The sequence below is a fragment of the Rhinatrema bivittatum genome, chromosome 4, assembly GCF_901001135.1.
Source record: "Rhinatrema bivittatum chromosome 4, aRhiBiv1.1, whole genome shotgun sequence".
In the NCBI taxonomy this organism is placed as follows: domain Eukaryota; kingdom Metazoa; phylum Chordata; class Amphibia; order Gymnophiona; family Rhinatrematidae; genus Rhinatrema; species Rhinatrema bivittatum.
This window is the reverse complement of record NC_042618.1, coordinates 190878673-190897846: the sequence shown is the minus strand read 5'-3', so window position 1 is coordinate 190897846 and position 19174 is coordinate 190878673. Positions and strand designations below refer to the sequence as shown.

Below are 19174 nucleotides of genomic sequence, written 5' to 3'. Positions count from 1 at the left end.
GTGGATGCTCTAGCTCTCCCCTGGCCTGCAGACATCCTCTTCTACATGTCGCCCCCCCCCCCCCCCCCCCCCCCCCCCCCCCCCCGTGGCCTCTGGTGGGAAAAGTTCTCCAAAGAATAGACCTCCACAAGGGGCCAGTTGTTCTGGTGGCTCCTGAGTGGCCTCGCAGACCGTGGTTCGCGGATCTCGTCAACCTGGCAATGGACGGGCCTCTTCGTCTCGGCCATCTTCCTCGTCTGCTTCGGCAGGGGCCCGTATTTTTCGACCAGGCAGATCACTTTTGTCTAGTGGCCTGGCTTTTGAACGGAGACGCCTGAGGTGTAAAGGCTATAAGGAGGAAGTCATATCCACTCTTCTGCAGGCTCGTAAGACGTCTACTTCTCTGGCTTATGTACGCGTTTGGAAAGTCTTTGAGACTGTCTGTGCGGAATCGGGTGTTTCGGCACTATCCGCTCCGATTTCGTTGGTACTTTCTTTTCTCCAGAAGGGGTCTCTCCAAGGGTCTCTCCTTCGGTTCATTGCGTGTGCAAGTGTCCGCTCTCAGCTCCCTCCTCGGTAGGGTAGAAGGTCATCCCTTGGCATCTCACCCGGAAGTGGTTCGTTTCTTGAAGGGCGTCAAAAACTTACAGCCACCCGACCACTCCTCTTGCCCGTCGTGGAGTCTTAATCTCGTACTTCGGGCTCTCTGTGTGGCTCCGTTCGAGCCCATCTGTCTGGCTACGGTAAAGGATCTCACGCTCAAAGCGGTTTTCCTCTTTTCTATCTGTTCCGCTCGGGGGGTTTCAGAGATTCAAGCGTTGTCTTGTCGGGAGCCCTTTCTGCGCTTTTCCGATTCCGGAATCTCTCTCAAAATGGTTCCTGCTTTCTTACCGAAGATCATTTCCGCTTTTCATGTCAACCAGTCGGTGGAGCTTCCTGCGTTTCCTCCCGAGGAGGTTGCGGGTCCCGCTGGTGGCGATCTTTGTAGGCTGGATGTGAAGCGCGTTTTACTTCGGTACCTCCATGTCACCAATTACTTTCGGGTCTCCGATCATCTTTTCTCCTCTGGAGTGGCCCAAATCGGGGCAAACCGGCTTCTAAAACTACTATTGCTCGGTGGTCGAAGGAGGCAATTTCCTCGGCCTATCTTTGTCAAGGCCGGGCAGTTCCTGATGGCCTAAAGGCTCATTCATTGCGCTCTCAAGCTACTTCCTGGGCGGAGAGTCAATCTGTTTCTCCGCAAGAAATCTGCAGGGCCGCTACGTGGACATCCCTGCATATGTTTGCTCGACACTATTGGCTGGATGTGCATGCACCGGTTTTTGGCTCTTTTGGTCGGCAGGTGCTTCGAGCGGGACTATCTCGGTCCCACCCGGTTTAGGAAAGCTTTGGTACATCCTATGGTCTGAACTGATCCAGGTACGTACAGGGAAAGGAAAATTAGTTCTTACCTGTTAATTTTCGTTCCTGTAGTACCACGGATCAGTCCAGACGCCCTTCCCTGGTTTTTTCCTTTTCTGCCATCCACTCGAAGCTTTTCCTACAGGTCTCTGGATGTATGACACTTATCATTATCTTATGGACACCGGAAGCATCTGTTTTGATGACCAAGGATATGCAAGAGCGAGTGTCTACAGAGTCCATTCCTTGTTGATAATTGGTTTGTTTTGTTACTCATTTGAGTCTTGTTTACTTGCTTGATCTTCTTTCTGGGTTATCTTAGTTCTTATCTGCTTTGACAATGGTTATACTGAAGGGCTGCAGGGTAGGCTCTGTCCTGATATAGGATAACCTTTCAGTTTTAGTCTGTCTCCATCTGCTGGACAGGAGGCTCAACCCACGGTCTGGACTGATCCGTGGTACTACAGGAACGAAAATTAACAGGTAAGAACTAATTTTCCTATTTAGATGTTCAGAGACTTTTATCTTGTTAGACATGTGCAAATCCTAGAAAGAACTTACTAAAACAGGTATGATGTCAGATTTTGAAGTTTCTATTCATACCAGGATCAGTCCAGACTCCTAGGTTTTGCCTCCCTTCCAGCAGATGGAGACAGAGAAAGTTTCACTGACACTGACATGCTGGTCACATGGTGGCTCTCTTCCAACCACTTCGCCTGGATTAGCCAGTCGTCTAAGTAAGGGTGCACCAGGATCCCTTCTTTCTTCAGTGCCACTGTCACGACCACCATAATTTTGGAGAATGTTCTGGGGGTGGTTGCCAGGCCGAAGGGCAACACCTGGAACTGATAATGGCGGCCCAGTACCACAAAGTGTTGGAAATGTTGGTGGTCTTGACAGATTGGGATATGAAGGTAGGCCTCCAAGAGGTCCAGAGAGGTTAAGAACTCTCCCGGTTGTACAGCCATTATGACGGAGCGAAGAGTTTCCGTGCGGAAGTGAATTATCCACAGATGACGATTGACGCTTTTGATATCCAGGATGGGGGCAAAACAAACTTCCCTCCTTGTGTACGATGAAATAATGCCCTGTACTTTCCTGGGATGTAGGTACCGGAGTTATAGCCCTTGGGAGGACCCGGGAAATTTTGATGATCCAGCAGATGTTGACTGTCTGGGGAGGTTAGCTTGCTCCTATTCCAGAGGCCGATTCTGTGATTTGTCTCTTTCACTGAGATGAAAGAAGTTCTTTGATAGTGTGATTACTTGTCTTCAACTGGAAAAGTCACAGCTGCAGAAGACTCCGAAGTGGGATTCTACTAGCAAATGAAAGCGAAAAACCACTACCACTTTCCCTCTCCACCTGGAGGTGGAGAAGATGATGCTGGGTGAGTGGGAATCCCTGGAGTTGGGTCTTCGGGCTAATAACCTACTGCAGTGATTTTATCCTCTTCCACTAGCTGCGGTGCAGAAATTCTTTCATGACTTTGTGGTAGCTGCCCTGGTGACGGTGATCACCAAGCGTACCACCATTCTGGTGCTAAGGGGTACATCCTTGAAGGATCCACAGGACAGGAAGATGGAGCCACCTTTCTCGCATTTATTTCATTATTGATGACTGTCCGGATTTCTATTTGTTCAGCTATGGGTGGTATGGGCTCTCCCTTCCTAGATCCAGCAGCTGCTGGAGAGTAGGAGGTGGCCAGGATGGAGTCTGCGACTGCCTTTTTGGCGGATGCTTTATATGACTTGTGTAGCTCTTCCCAGTCTGTGGCCTTTTCATACACTGTGCATCAGCTACTGGGGCTTTAGAATTAGGTGGATGACTTGTGGTGAAGAAGCTCGGAGACCCAAACCCCCTGCGCATACTAGAGGACAAAGGCTGCTCCTTTTATAGAGGGAGCAGAGGAGGACATTTTGGGCGCCTCAGTACCATCTGAGGGTAGCAGTTTGTTGGGGCCACCTCCACAGTGTGCTTCAGGCCAAGAGGACAGGGTCAGTCCTTTCGTGGAACAAGGAGGCAGAGAACTGAAAGCAGTTGGTATACAGGGGCCAGCAGAACCACCTCCCGAGGGCCCATGGGTCTACTGGTGATTCCTGTAGGACGCCTGCAGGAGTTTTACAGGAAATGGAACCAGATAATGTCTGACAAGTGGATGTTGGATATTTTCCATTCAGGGCACACATTCAACCTTTGTCTCATTCACAATGTCTTTCTGGTGTTGCCCTGGTCCGCTGTGGCCAAACAGGCCATCCACGAAAGTTTCCTAAAACTTCAGCTCCTGCGGACAGTGGTTCCGGTACCCACTTCCGAGTGGGGTCAGGGCCGTCATTCTAGTTATTTCTTAGTGCCCAAAAAGGACGGGTCTTTTCAGCCCATCTTAGATCTCAAGACTTGAATCACCGTCTGCGGGGTTCCCTGTATCCACATGAAAACGCTATGGTCTGTCCTTGCCATGGTTCATCACAGGGAGTTCTGTGATCACTGGACCTGACAGAGACCTACCTTTACATCCCGAATCAAATAAAGGACCAGAGTTATCTGCATTTTTTCATGCTGCAAGAACATTTCCAATTCCGAGCACTACCCTTTGGTCTTGTGGCCACACCATGTATATTTATCAAGGTTATGGTCATGGTAGTGGTGGCTTTTTGGCGAGAAGGGATTACAGTGCACCCATATCTGTGACTAGTTAATCCACACAGCGTTGCACGAGGAGGCGGTATGGGTGACTCCTCGAGTTGTGCAGTTCTTACAAAACGTGGACTGGTTGATCAAATTCTCCAAGAGTTCACTTCTGCTCATGTTGTCCTGGAGTACTTGGGGGGGGCACGTTTTGATACTTAGGTTGTACAGGTATTCATCACTGATAACTGAGTCTGCAAGGTTTGGAGCGTTCAGGAACTGTCGGGTCCCTTGGCATGGAACTATTTGTAGTTCCTAGCATGTAGCCAGATGGACTCAGGACCAATGGGTTATAAGCTCCCCTGCTAGCAGATGGAGACTGAGTCTGGTTTCAAAGCTCACGTCACCTTAGATACACCCCTACAGTGACCTCAGCCCTTCAGTATCTCTCAGTCTCCTAGCAGATGTGGGAGGTGCCTTTAGAAGAAGAAATGTTACTTTTCAGGTTAAAGCTCATTCCACTAGGGCTCAGGCCGTATCCTGGGTGGAAGCTAAGCTACTGTTTCCCGTCGACATCTACTGAGCGGAGACGTGGTCTTCCTTGCACACCTCCAGGTTCTATCGCCTGGACGTCCAGGCCCGAGAGGCACAGCATTTGCATTGGCAGTGCTGTCGGGACCATGGGCAGCATCCTGCCCCGATCGGGAGTAGCTTTTGTACATCTCAATGATCCTGAGACCATCTGGCTACATGCTAGGAAATGGAGAACTTACCTGATAATTTCGTTTTCCGTAGTGTAGACAGATGACCGCAGCATCCCACCCCTGGCTGCCCAAGAACGGTGCCAAGGAATCGCCTGTGAAGTGGATATCTATTTCCAAGAGGTTACGTGTAAGCCATCGCCCAATCCCTAGATCAAGTCATCTTTAATCTTGCTGGGATTCTGCGTTTGTTTGGTTGAGTGCAGTTAGGGTTATCTGTTTTTTAATCAAGGTTTTAATCAAGTTATTAAATTGTATTCAAGCTTTTTCAATAGTATGTCCACAACTGCTTTTGAAGAGAATACTGAAGGGCTGAGGTCACTGCAGGGGTGTATCTAGGTGACATCCGCTTTCAAACCTGACTCCTTAGGTTGGCCCCTGGAACCATACAGCTGCGCACTGTCCCCTCCTTCCTACCGAAAGTGGTTTCCGAGTTTCATATGAAACAAGCCGTCTCCCTACCATCTCCGGATGAACATAAGGACTCTGAAGACTCCTGCCTTCTTCGCCATCTAAATATCGGCAGACTCCTGGTGCGATACCTGGAAAGATCGGAACTGGTGCACAAAACGGATCACCTGTTCGTTCTTCATAGCAGGAAGAAACAAGGAGAAGCGGCCTCGTGGGCACTCATAGCCCGCTGGATCAAGGAAGTAATCAAGGCAGCCTACATAGAGGCAGGAAAGCCTTTACCACTGCAGGTTAAGGCTCATTCTACCTGGGCCTAGGCAGTATCTTGGGCAGAAACCAAGCTGCTATCGCCTGCCGAGATCTGTCGGGTGGCGACATGGTCCTCCCTACGCACCTTCTCCAGGTTCTACCGCCTGAATGTTCAGGCCCTAGAAGATGCAGCCTTCGCAAGGGCAGTACTAAGTGGGCCACGGGCAGCCTCCCGCCCTGTCCGGGAGTAGCTTTTATACATCCCATTGGTCCTGAGTCCATCTGGCTACACACTAGGAAATGGAAAAATTATTTATCTGATAATTTTGCTTTCCTTAGTGTAGACAGATGGACTCAGCATCCCGCCCACGGCGACCCCAGAAAGCGAACCGCGAGACTAAACAAATACGGGTAAGCCGTTGCCTACTCCTAGTTCAAGACACCTGCAGTTAGTCTGGTGTCGGCGTTAACTTAGTTGAGTGCACTGGTGGTCTCCAGCTTTTGGAATCAGTTGAATCAAGTTGTTTATGCAAAGACCCACAATGGCTTTTTGAGGAGGATACGGAGGAGCTGAGGTCACTGCAGGGGTTTATCTAGGGTGACGTCAGCTTTGAAATCTGACTGTCTCCCATCTGCTAGCAGAAGAGCACATAACCCACTGGTCCTGAGTCCATCTGTCTACCCTAAGGAAAACGAAATTATCAGGTAAGTAATTTCTCCATTAGAAGGGTGTTCAGAGGTGTTCAGGTTGGAAACCTGATACAGCAAAAAGAATCTTGGATGAAGAAAGTCCCCCAGTGTTGTGTTCTGGCAATGAATGTTCAGAAACTTAGATGTGTGCTTTAAAGGGTCTGATTTATTGAGTCATTCCTTGAAGCATAGAATGTGTTTGCAAACCTTGAAATGGCACTAAATTCTTCCTGTAATATTTTGTTTTAAAGCAGGAGAAGCAGCCCAAAATGAAAGTGGGCCGTGTTGAGATATCTAGAGGTAACACTTGCTTGGGAGGTGATGCTCTGATGAAACTTCTTAAAGGCTTTTGCCACTCCCAAGACCAAGTTATTAAAGTTGGAGTAGTAGGTAAGAGTGTCTTATTTCTAATGGCTCATCTAAAGTTGTATAACCTAAGTCCATCAAACTTTGTCTCTTTTTGTAAGGGCTCCTTTTGTTTACTGTTGAAATGTTATAGAAGCACATTTAGGGCTAGAACAGGGCTTTTTGCTGATGTTTGTTTTATACAAAGTGAAATTAAATTCTGATGCCCAGATCATGATCGCATGACATCTTATAAAGATAAGTTGCCAGACTGCTCCATTAATATTTACCTATTTATTAAACATTTTTATATATTACTTATAATAGAAAAATCATGCTAAGCAGTTTACATATAATCATAAGCAATAAAAAAAACAAACATAAAACCAGTCAAACAATACAATGCAAACAAAACACAATTCAATAAAATAGAAACGTGTGCAAAAAAATGGCCGAAACAGAATTTAATTTTAGTTTATCAGTTGTCTTACCTATATTTTGAATGCATTTTATATAGTTTTTAACTTTCTATATATTGTATTATGATTTATTATTATTTTATGCTTCTACTCTTGTACATCGCCTAGGCCTATTTCAGTGTTTGGCGATTCATAAATCTCAATAAATGTAAATGGTTAATCCTCGGGACCATATTAATCAAGGATTAGCTTGAAAGTCCAACAGTAGCACTGCCGAGCAAGAGATGTGGTTTAAGTTCCCAAGCCTTGTGCTGGTAGATGCTGCACACAAGCCTCGCTTGGAGTGCTTCTAGTGTTAACTCACCTACTGGCTGAGCTTTTAAAGGACATAAGAAATTGCCATACTGGGTCAGACCAAGGGTCCATCAAGCCACATCCTGTTTCCAACAGTGGCCAATCCAGGCTACAAGCACCTGGCAAGTACCCAAAAACTAAATATATGCCACGCTACTGATGCTAGTAATAGCAGTGGCTACTTTCTAAGTCAGCTTGATTAATAACAGGTAATGGACTTCTTCTCCAAGAACTTATCCAAATCTTTTTTAAGCCCAGCTACACTAACTGCACTATCCACATCCCATGGCAGCAAATTCCAGAGTTTAATTTATGCATTGAGTGAAAGAATTTTCTCCAATTAGTTTTAAATATGCTACATGCTAACTTCATGGAGTGTCTGGTAATCCTTCTATTATCCGAAAGAGTAAATAACAGATTCACATTTACCCGTTCTAGACCTCTCATGATTTTAAAGACCTTTATCATATCCCCCCTGAGCCTTCTCTTCTCCAAGCTGAATGGCCCTAACCTCTTCAGTCTTTCCTCATAAGGGAGCAGTTCCATCCCCTTTATCATTTTGGTCGCCCTTCTCTATACCTTATCCATCGCAACTATATCTTTCTTGAGATGTGGCGACCAGAATTGTACACAGTATTCAAGGTGCGGTCTCTCCATATACCGATAGAGACATTATGATATCCTCCGTTTTTTATTCAGCATTCCCTTCCTAATAATTCCTAACATTGTTTGCTTTTTTGATTGCCACAGCACACTGAGCCGATGATTTCAAAGTATTATCCACTATGATGCCTAGATCTCTTTCCTGGGCAGTAGCTCCTAATATGGAATCTAACGTGTAACTCTACAGTATGGTTTGTTTTTCCCTATATTCATCACCTTGCGCTTATCCACATTGAATTTCATCTGCCATTTGGATGCCAATTTTCCAGTCTCACAAGGTCCTCCTGCAATTTATCACAATCCGCTTGTGATTTAACTACTCTGAATAATTTTGTATCATCTGCAAATTTGATTACTCATCTAATTCCTTTCCAGATCATTTATAAATATATTGAAAAGCACGGGTCCTAGTACAGATCCCTGAGGCACTCCACTATATACCCTTATCCAGTGAAAAAATTGTCCATTTAATCCCACTCTGTTTCCTGTCTTTACCAGTTTGTTATCCATGAAAGGCCTTTATGGATCCACAGTGTTTATCCCATGCCCCTTTGAAATCCTTCACAGTTTTAGTCTTTACCACTTCCTCCGGAAGGGCATTCCAGGCATCCACCACCCTCTCTGTGAATAAAAACTTCCTAACATTGGTTCTGAGTCTTCCTCCTTGGAGTTTCAAATCATGACTCCTAGTTCTACTGATTCTCTGGTTCTCGTCTTCTGGCGCACTTCGACGTTCAGGGGCCGGCCCGATCCCGCTGACCGCGGGAACGGTGGCCATTTTGTCTCCAGACTCGGCTGCTCCGGCGCTAACAGGAGAAGAGCAGGACGCTCCTTTTTCATCTCAGCCGTCTGTTTTGACACCCATTCCACCTCTGGAGCCTTTTCCTCCGTCAGGGGATCTTCCCACTCTTCCTCCATCGGGGCCACCTCCGTTTTCCACGGATTTTGTTCTCCTGCTTCACAATGCTTACCTGGCCAGGATGGGTCAGCACCAGGAATTTCTGGCGGGTCCTCCTCCTAAGATACTCAGAATGGCTGATTCCACTGAGGTTTTGGGAAGTGCCCAGACCGTGGGGAGTGCCCAAGGGTCAGCGGTCCCGGGACCAGGGGTACCTCCGACCACCTCAAGCGCGCCGAGGGTCTGTTTGGTACACCCCTCTGCGGGGGGTTTGTTCCTCAGCAGGACCCGGATCCAGATGAACCTTCAACTATGGCTCAATTGGAAGGGGATGATCCTAGAGTCCTGCGGATCTTCCAGAGGGATGAGCTGGACCCCCTCATTCCACATATCCTACAGGAATTGGACGTTGAGGCCTCTCAGGACCCGCCTGAGCCTATTCCACCAGCGAAGAAAGGGGACCCCCCTTCTGGCTGGCCTACCTCCGCCATGTAGGTTCTTTCCTTCCCATCCCACGTTCCTTCAACTGTTATCCAGGGAATGGGATTCTCCGGAGTCCTCCCTCAAGGTCGGCAGAGCCATGGATAAGCTATATCCTCTCCCGGATGATTTCCTGGAGCTTAAGATTCCCAAAGTAGATTCTGCAGTTTCAGCGGTGACGAAAAGAACTACCGTTCCAGTAGTGGGTGCTGCAGCCTTGCGAGATCTTCAAGATCGAAAGCTGGAAGTTTTTTCTTAAGAGAGTTTTCGAGGTGTCTGCCCTAGGGGTTCGGGCGGCCATTTGTAGTTCCTTCGCTCAGCGTGCAGGCCTCCACTGGCTTCAACAGCTGCTCAGCTCCCAGGAGTTGCCTCCTGAGGAAGCACTTCAGGCAGACCACCTGGAGGCCGTCATAGCATATGGAGCAGACGCTCTATATGACATTCTGAGAGTATTGGCCAGATCTATGGTTTCTGCAGTCTCGGCTAGACGCCTCCTCTGGCTTCGCAACTGGTCGGCGGATTCTTCTTCCAAGTCGCAGCTGGGATCCCTACCCTTCAAGGGCAAGCTACTATTTGGGGAAGATCTGGACCAGATTATCAAGTCCCTCGGAGAGAATAAGGTACACAAACTGCCAGAGGATCGCCCTCGTTCTTCTAGGTCGTTTAATTACTCTAGAAGCCAATTCAGGAATCAACGTCGTTTCTGCCAGGCAAGGACTACAGCTCCTCGTCACCCGTCCTTTCGATCTCAATCCTAGACTCAGTCCTTTCTTGCCCAAAGACAGCCCTGCTCTGGTCCGGCCCAGGGGACGTCCTCCAAGTCTTCACAATGAAGCTATGCCGGCCCACTCCCCGATCCCCAGGATAGGGGGACGTGTCTCCCTTTTCTACGAGGAGTGGGTCAACATCACGTCAGATCAGTGGGTCCTGGATAGTCTAAGGCACGGCTACGCATTAGAATTTGCTCGGCCGCTAAGAGACAGGTTCCTCTTCTCTCCGTGTGGCCCAGTCCAGAAACAGCTCATAGTCCGGCAGACACTCGACAGGCTTCTGGCTCTCGGAGCGATTTGTCCAGTTCCCCCCCTGGAAGTAGGCCGGGGACATTATTCGGTATACTTCATAGTCCCCAAGAAGGGAAGGTTCCTTCCGCCCGATCTTGGATCTCAAGATGGTCTCTGGCATGGTCCGAAGAAGGGGGCCAAGGCGTCGAAAACTACCATTGCTCGCTGGCTGAAGGAGGCGATCTCTGTGGCCTACATTGAAGTGGGTCGACAACCTCCTGCGGGTGTCAAGGCCCATTCTCTTCGAGCTCAGGCTGCTCCCTGGGCGGAGATGCAATCTGTCTCGTTCCAGGAGATTTGTCGAGCAGCAACTTGGAAATCGTGTTATACCTTTGCTCGTCATTATCGTCTACACATACAGTTGCCTACTTTTGACTCCTTTGGCTCTAGGTTCATTTGAGCAGGGCTTTCCGGGGCCCACCCTACATAGGGAAGCTTTGGTACATCCCACTGTCTGGACTGATCCTGGTACGTACAGGGAAAAGAAAATTATTCCTTACCTGCTAATTTTCGTTCCTGTAGTACCAAGGATCAGTCCAGACGCCCTCCCTGACTGTTTATTGGGTTTGAGATTGCCTCTCTGCTCAAATTGTTCTTCAGCGCAGTTTTTTCCTTTGGCTGGTTAATGGTTCATTCTGCAAGTTTGTTGTTTGACACTGTTTTGTGCCCATTGCACACTGTATTTGTTACTTAATGCTATTGTTCTTGATCCATCCTGGTTTTCCTCTTTGCTTTGATATACTCCATACTGATGAGGATTAGTAGAGGGTGCACTACCTTATAAGAAAGCATCCTCCAAAGTTCTATCTGACTCCATCTGCTGGAAGGGGAGATAACCCACTGTCTGGACTGATCCTTGGTACTACAGGAACGAAAATTAGCAGGTAAGGAATCATTTTCTTTTAGAGCTCCCCCCTCGCTTGACCTCCATACAGTTGTTCACCCTTATAATGATCCTCAAGTTTGATACCTTCATACCACTCTCAACTCTTGCCCTCCCATCCCCAATCCAATGCCATGTCCCCATGGCCAGTCTGCTTATGCAGAGGAGGACTATGATCTCCCCCAGATCCGATAGCCAAACCCCCCCCCCCCCCCCCATACTTTTATAACCCATACAACCCTCCCTTCCCCCCACCAGCATCCTTATTACTCTATTCAGCCTTAGAAAGTCAAAAGTGTACTGTTCTCTTGTATGACATCAATCCAAATTTTTTCTCCTGCTCCATTCTTCTGATATTTGACTTAATTGTCTCCGTTATGGGCGCCGTGATCGCAGGTCTTCCGTGGCCCTCCATTGTTGGTTGCGGGTTCACTTCTGTGTTCCGGTGCAGTCTCCTTCCTCCTTTCTCTACCTGCTGCCAGCGAGGTGTCTTGGCACTGTCACTCCGAAGACTTGACTTTGAGGCCTGCTGCTGTCAAGATGGCCACCGCCTCGGCAGGGATGTTGGCTTTAGAGGTGATGCCCCAGATGGTGATGGAAATCCCCAGCGGGAATAGCCACCTAATAGCGCGAAATTTCTTTCCGAAGTACCAATGTAATAGGCTGGAATTCCTGTCGGCGTTTTAGCGTCATCGAGAATAGATCAGTAAACACAGATATAGACTGTGATTCCCACTGCCAGGACTGCTGTTTCCTTGCCACGGTTAGTACTCTCTCTCATTGATCGGGTATCGTAGGAAGCAAGCAATGAAATCTTGTGGTTGGTTTCCCGGGCGTGTTCGATGAGCCCTTTCTATTTCTGTCGTCTGGCTGTTTTCTAGCGGGCCTCTCTGTACTCAGGTTCCGCACTACCGCCTGACAGTCATTGTAGGCCTCCTTTTCGGGAACCCCTCTGAAGCGCAGGTTGCATCTGCGGTTCCTATTTTCCAAATCTTCCAGTTTAAAAAGTAGGTCCACTTCAGTTTGGTGAGCATGTCACATTGTCTCTGCATTTTGTCCAGTTTGTCGGCTTATACATCCAATCTAGTGTCGCAGTCATCCACTCGGCGGCCTATTTCCGCCATCTCCTCTCGTAGCTCCACCATTTTTTCAATCATTTCCTCTTTATTCTCCTTCATGTCTTTGCGGAGATCGCTGAACCACTGTCTAAATTCTTCCCTAGTAGAGGTCGGAGGGGACGGGTCTCCTGGTTGTGAACTGCCGTCTGCACTCACTCCTCCTTTAGAATATGAGTTCTGCTTTAAATCTGTTCCTTTTCGCTTGGATGTTATGGAGATGGAGAACGTAGCTTGTCCATTACTGGAAAATCTCAGCTGCTGGCGGGGGATGGAGGGCGATTTAGTCGAAATGGAGCTCTATGTCTTCGGGAGCTCTCTTTCAGGCTGCCATATTGTCCCGTGACGTCACTGCCCTCAGGGGGAAAAGCTTTACTTTCAAAAGTCTTATTCTTTATGTATTAAAATGGTTTTGAATTGATGTCATCATTTTCAGCCTGGCTGTTAATATGTCAGTTTCAACTAAATATGTTCTATGATCTTCATTTTTCGGATGTGGTTCCTTTCCAATTATGGCTATATTTTTTTCATACCATCAAGGTGTGTAACTTTTCTCCTAACTGCTCATGAGTCTGAGATGGTCCATCTGAGAAAAGCCTGCAGCAATGGATAGTGCTCTATAACCAGTGTCATTACTTTCTAACAGTCCCTTCTTTTCTTTAGGCTTCCCCAGCGTGGGAAAGAGTAGCTTAATCAACAGTTTGAAGCAAGCACGTGCATGTAACGTTGGTCCAGCAAGGGGCACTACGAAGTGAGTAGCTTTTGTTTTCAAATGAGCCTTGGAATATGTTTCAATAGGCTGCTGTTTAAAGCGGTTTTACACTTATTTATTTATTTTATTTAAGGTTTCTTATATACCGAGGCACGTTTGCAAAACATCACCTCGGTTCACAATGTAACATAACTTAGCAACAAGCTTTACAATAATAACATTAACAGGGGGAGTGTTAACAGGGGTAGGAGATAATACAGGACTTATATACAGGAATTATATACATATGTACATGTTAGTTTTAACAAGGGAGTTAAAACAAGGCAGTGAAGAAAATTAGCAGGGGGAGGTAAAAGATGGATGGGAGGAAGAGGAGAATACCTACAGGGGTGGGGGGGAAGGGAGGGCAAAGGAGAGGTCACGGATCAGTCAGGCGGTCAAGGCGTATCTTTGGGGAGAATTAGTTCGTTAATCAGGGTAAGCTAGTTTGAATAGCCATGTTTAAGATTGTGCTTGAATTTTTTGTGCAGGGTTCCTGGCGTAGTTGGGAAGGGCATTTTGTTCCAGTGGGGCGGTTCCTGCGATGATGAAAGATCGCTCTCTAAAGGTGGTATGCTTCATGAGTTTAGGAGAGGGTATTGGAGTTAGCCTGGTGATATGTTCTTGTGGGTCTTGTCGGAGTGTGAAAGCAGGAGATGTTCTGGGAACCATTGCATGTCTTGGTTATGAATGGCTTTGTGTATGAGCGTGAGTACTTATATATAATCCTAGAGGCTACGGGGAGCCAGTTGTAATGATTGAAGGACGGGTGTGATGTGGTCATGACGGTGAGTGGTTCGTAAGGATACGTGCCGCAGCATTTGTAATAGCTGTAGAGGTTGTAGAGTACTTTTTGGTAATCCTAGGAGGATAGCGTTGCAGTAATCAAGTTTGGATAGGATCATAGCTTGTAGAACTGTGCGGAAGTCAGAGGTGTGAAGGAGAGGTTTGATTCTCTTCAATGTGTGGCGTTTGAAGAATCCGCTTTTTATGGTGGCTGAAATGAATTTTTTGAGGTTGAATTGGTTATCTATCATGATGCCAAGGTTGCGGGCTTGTGGGGTGGGAGGGTAACTGGGTAGTGAGGCGGTAGTGAGTGGGGGGGGAGAGTAACTGGGTAGTGATGGGGTAGGGGAGAGACTGCCTAAGGGGTTGTTAGGGGGGGAAAGAAATGAGGTATCTCTGTTTTGTTAGTGTTGAGTGCTAGGAAGTTATCGGAAAGCAATTTATTTATCTCAGCGCAGATTTCCAGATCTTCATTGCATTTTCAATGGAATCATTAATAGGGATGAGTACCTGCACATCATCGGCATATATGAAGTGCTGGATACCCAGTTTAGAGAGGAGATGGCAGAGGGGGAGGAGGTATATATTAAAGAGTGTAGAAGAGAGGGATGAACCCTGAGGAACTCCTTGAGATAGCTTGACAGGGTTGGATTTGTTACAACCAATTTTTACACTGTAGCTTCTGTCACAAAGGTATGATTGGAACCATAGTAAAGCTGTGCCAGCAATGCCAATTTCCATGAGGCGTTTGAGTGTGAGGTGGTTGACTGTGTCAAATGCCGCAGAGATATCTAATAGTGCAAGTATGTGGGATTGTCCGTTGTCCATGGCTTTAAGAATGGATTCTGAGAGGGTGATGAGTAATGTTTCTGTACTATGGTGTTTGCGAAAACCATATTGGGATGTGGAGAGTATGTTGTGTTCATCAATGTATTCAGTGAGTTGTTTGATGATCTTTTCCAGTATTTTGGAGAGGAATGGGAGGTTTGATACTGGGCGATAATTGGCTAGTTCATTAGGATCCAGATTAGGTTTTTTGAGGGTGGGTTTGATAATGGCATGCTTGAGTAGCTTTGGAACTTGGCCTAGAGTAATGGATTTGTTCAGGATGTTTGCGATGTGTTTGGCTGTGGTAGCAGGGCTTGAGAGCAGTATTTTGGTGGGCAGGTTATCTGAGGGGTGATAGGCAGGTTTGATTTTCTTGAGTGTGGTTTCAATTTCTAGTGCAGATGTGTTTTCGAAGTTCAATAGGGAGTAGTTTGGGTTTTTTGTGTGTGGGTGTGATTGTGTGCTTTGATTAGTGTATTTAATTGTGTTGTTTTTTGGTGCAGGTGAGTTCGGGGAGCCAGAATGAGCTGTAAAGCGTGCCATAATGGTTTCCACTTTAGAAAGGAAATAAGATGCTAGATTCTCACATTTTATTTCATCGTCATTGTTGGGGTTGCATCTGTCTTGTGATGTAATGAGGCTGTTTACATATTGGAAGAGGGCTTGTGGGTTGAACTGGATCTGATGGATTCTTGTGGCATAGAAATCTTTCTTTGCTTTTTCTGTGGCTTTTCGGTAGATGTTTAATTGGGTGCGAAACTGAGATAGTGTAGTAGGGAGATGGTTCCTTCGCCAGGTTTTCTCTAGTTTACGAAGGTTCAGTTTCATGGTTTTAAGTTCATTTACATACCATGGTTTTTTGTTATTCTTTTCTAGGTTGATTTTTTTGGTTTGAGAGGGGCAGAGTCTATCTGCTATGTTGGTGGTGATTTGGAACCATGAGGAGGTGGCAGAGTTAGCATCTGAGAGGTCAAGGTTAGGTAGTTCCTCTGATAGGGCCTCTATGATATCTTCAGTTTTAGCCTGTTTACGGAATGTGATTGTTTTTGTGGGTTGTGGGGATTTTTGTATAGTGCACCAAGTATCTATACGGTAGTGATCTGACCAGGGGATGGGCGTACAGAGGGGGTGGTCAGCTTGGATTAATGTATTGGTAAATATTAGGTCAAGGGTATGACCCGCTTTGTGTGTGGGGTCAGTCACAATCTGTTTGAATCCAAGGGCGTTTATAGCTGTTAGTATGGTTTCGCATGCTGGGGATGGGGGGTCACAGTCGACATGGAGATTGAAGTCTCCGAGAATGATGGCTGGGTTGGCAATGTTTATATGTTTAGAGATGTATTCTATGAGGGGGGAGGGGTTCTTTTCTAGGATGCCAGGCGGGGCGTAAATTAAGCAGAGTTGGAGTGAGCTGGATTTAAAGATGCTTATCTCTAATTTGGGTGGGGGGAGGGTAGATTGGAGAGAGAAGTTGAATCTCTTTTTGGCGGCAAGGAGAAGTCCACCCCCTTTCTTTTTGGGTCTAGGAATGGAGAAGATGCTATATAGGTCTGTGGGGAGTTGGTTGTGTAATGCAGTGTCTGTATCCTTTAACCAAGATTCTGTAATGGCACATATGTCAGGGGATTCGTCAGTAAGTATGTCATATAGTAGGGTAGTTTTCTTTACAATAGATTGAGCATTTAGAAGTAGGAGAGAGAAGGTCATTAAGCCTATCCTTTGTGTAAAGGGAGAGGTCATTATGGGTATAAGTGATCTGTGATGTATGTTTTGGTAGGTGTCTCAGATCAGTTTAGATTTGTTTGTGCATTCTGCCTTGGCTTTTTTTCATCGTAAAGTCCTCTTGCTTTGTTCTTGACTCCATTTATCCTCTTTATTAAAGGAGGATTGTGAGAGCTTAGATGTGTGTCCCCAGTATAACTCTAAATGATGTAACCTGATATGACAGACTCAGACTCCAGTAACAACTTGTAGCAGCGTGCTAAGGGTGCGTTCATGGTCTTATTGGCAAGAGCCTCTGGTTTTTCTCCTAGAAATCTGCTAATATAATTTGGGAGAATCTGAATCAACGCTTTCGAAACGCATAGCTGAGGAGTGTATAGAAGTGAACTTTATTTAAAAAAAAAAAAAAAAAAAGGTATATTACACTTTTCCCGTTAAATGAATTGCCATTTTTTGGGCAGTTTTGCATGCAAGCTATCCTTGCAGATTCTAGAACTTGCGTGGAGTTTTTCTATGGGCTAGTAGCCAGAAAGTGCTATTGGGGATGCAATAAAGGCTTTGTTCCCTTATTGTCCACCAGACCAGTTCAGAATGCCTGGGTTTTGCCCTTCTAGCAGCTGATGGAGACAGAGACAACCTTTGACACACCCTATATAGGACACTGTTGAAGCCTACAGCACTAAACTTTTTCTCTTTTCTAGCAGATGGTGGAAATGTAAAGCCTGCTGCTTAATCATATGTTGGATTTGACTCAGAGTAGGTTTGCTGTGGCAGCTCCCTGGCTTGAGTTGAGGATGAGCGGGCGGGGGTGGCCCTTTCTGGCTTGGAGGAGTCTGGGTCCCTCTTCCTCTTCCCCCTACCCCAGCCCCAAACCTTTCCCCCTTTAGTTCCACTTCTTAAGGCTTGGATGGTACACGAGGAGTGGAGACATGCATTGCCTCTGGAGAGAAAAGTACTTGTCTTCCTTTTTTGTCTCCTCTTATGCCTTCCTTTAAGAGGAGTTCTGTTGGTGAGAAACCCCAAAGAGCTCCCGCAGTGGCTCTATATTATCAGGGGTAGTCTGGAGGCAATTATTTGAGGTGGGCTGCTTGTACTGCTTTCCACTGGGGCAGTGGAAAGGGGGGGGGGTGTTTTTGAGCCTCCTGGCATATCCTGCAAAGCGCAGGATGCTTTGACCATTTTGTGGAGGCTGGCGTAGCGATTTCATCTGCCTCAGGAACTGCCAGAGGAGAGCCAATTGCAGGTCTGGTGTGGCAACAGTGGAAACCCTCCTTGCAGAAGCTATGTCCAGGGTGGATCCCGCCAAGTTTGATATGCCAATGTTTACTGGGCCTGGTGCAGACCCTTCTAGGGGAGGAGAAACTGTGACTCTAGGAGCAGCAACCATTTTAGATTTTAGCAGCTGCATTGGCCCTGCTTAGAAAATCCCTTGCGTCCTTTGACACACTCTCACCGGTGGGGAGGAGGAGGTGGGTCCCTGCTGCTGAATGGGCTTCTCACTCTTCTTCTACCCCTTTTTCAGCTGAATTTGTGCTTTTAATGCATGAGACCTTTTGTATGAAAAAGGCACTTCCTCTGGGAAGAACAGTTCCTAATGTCCTTTTGGCTGGGTGAGACCTTAAGGAACAGGGTCTGGGTCCAAAAAAGAGGCCCAGATTGGAACTGGATGACAGGTCCACCTTCTGAGGCTGACTCCCCTGGTGATTTGCCTGCAAATCGGGACTTGAGAGAGAGTGAGCTGGAGGATGAGCCTTTAGAAGGGGGCAAGATCTCTCTGGCAGAGGGAGATGACCCCAGGATCATCTGGGGGGTTTGTTTTTTTTTAGAAGTCCCCTTTATGATCACGCAAGCCTTTGATGAGCTGGGTAATAAGGAGACTCCTGTAGAGGCCTCAGTGGAACAGAAGAGCCTATATTGGAGGGTTTGTGAAGGCCAGCTAGGACCTTCCCCTTTTCATGGAAAAAATTGGTTCTTACCTGCTATTTTATTTTCCTTTAGTCCTACCGGACAGTCCAAAATCCCTCCATTTTGTATCTGAAGATTGCTTTTCTATGTGTATATCTATATGCAGTATTTTTTGTTTTATTTGTTTAATATTGTAAGGTGTTTGCATAATATTTTGTTCTGTGGTAGGGGAGAAAACCCATCTGTCTTGACTGGTCTGGTAGGACTCAAGGAAAGAAAATTAGCAGGTAAGAACCAGTTTTTTTCGCCTTGCCTGCTAATTTTCTTTTCTTGAGTCCTAGCAGACCAGTCCAGGTTGCCTCCTGATTCAGCCAATGTCTTGTCTTACAGGTTACAGAAATTCTTTCAGATTATGCTTTTTGTGGTTTCCAGTTCCAGAGGTTCTTGTTTGGCCCTTAGTCATTGTAGGGACCACGTTTCCTTAAGGATTCATTTTCCACTTCCCTGCTAATGGGGAGGGGAGGGGAGATAAAGCTTAAATGTTCCTTGCTTTGGTATAGAAATACTGACCTGCTACGGCCTGCACAGTGCTCTATATAGGAAAATTGGTTCTTACCTGCTAATTTTTGTTCCAGAAGTACCACAGATCAGTCCAGACATGTGGGCTTTTCATCCCTACCAGCAGATGGAGGCAGAGAACTAAAAACTTTGAGGCACTGCCACATAACCAAGAGTGCCACCTGCAGTCCCTTAGTATTGACCTGTACCCAAGCCAACTATAGAGTAACAACTCAGCAACCTCCTAAATGAGGGCAAATGCCAAACCCAAAAGTTGGAGCCCCCCAAAC

At 46.7% G+C, this 19174-nt stretch overlaps 1 protein-coding gene across 2 annotated transcripts in view; it reads left to right on the top strand.

The window, feature by feature from the left end:
* Positions 1-19174, top strand: part of GNL3 (G protein nucleolar 3) — an 88159-nt gene that overhangs the window by 38728 nt on the left and 30257 nt on the right. Inside the window, exons 8-9 of one of the 2 annotated variants that reach the window (XM_029599453.1) lie at positions 6371-6506; positions 12998-13085. In XM_029599453.1, the coding sequence (XP_029455313.1) occupies positions 6371-6506; positions 12998-13085 (224 nt within the window). Of the gene's footprint in view, positions 1-6367; positions 6507-12997; positions 13086-19174 lie in introns of both variants that reach the window. The other variant, XM_029599451.1, reaches the window with a different exon arrangement.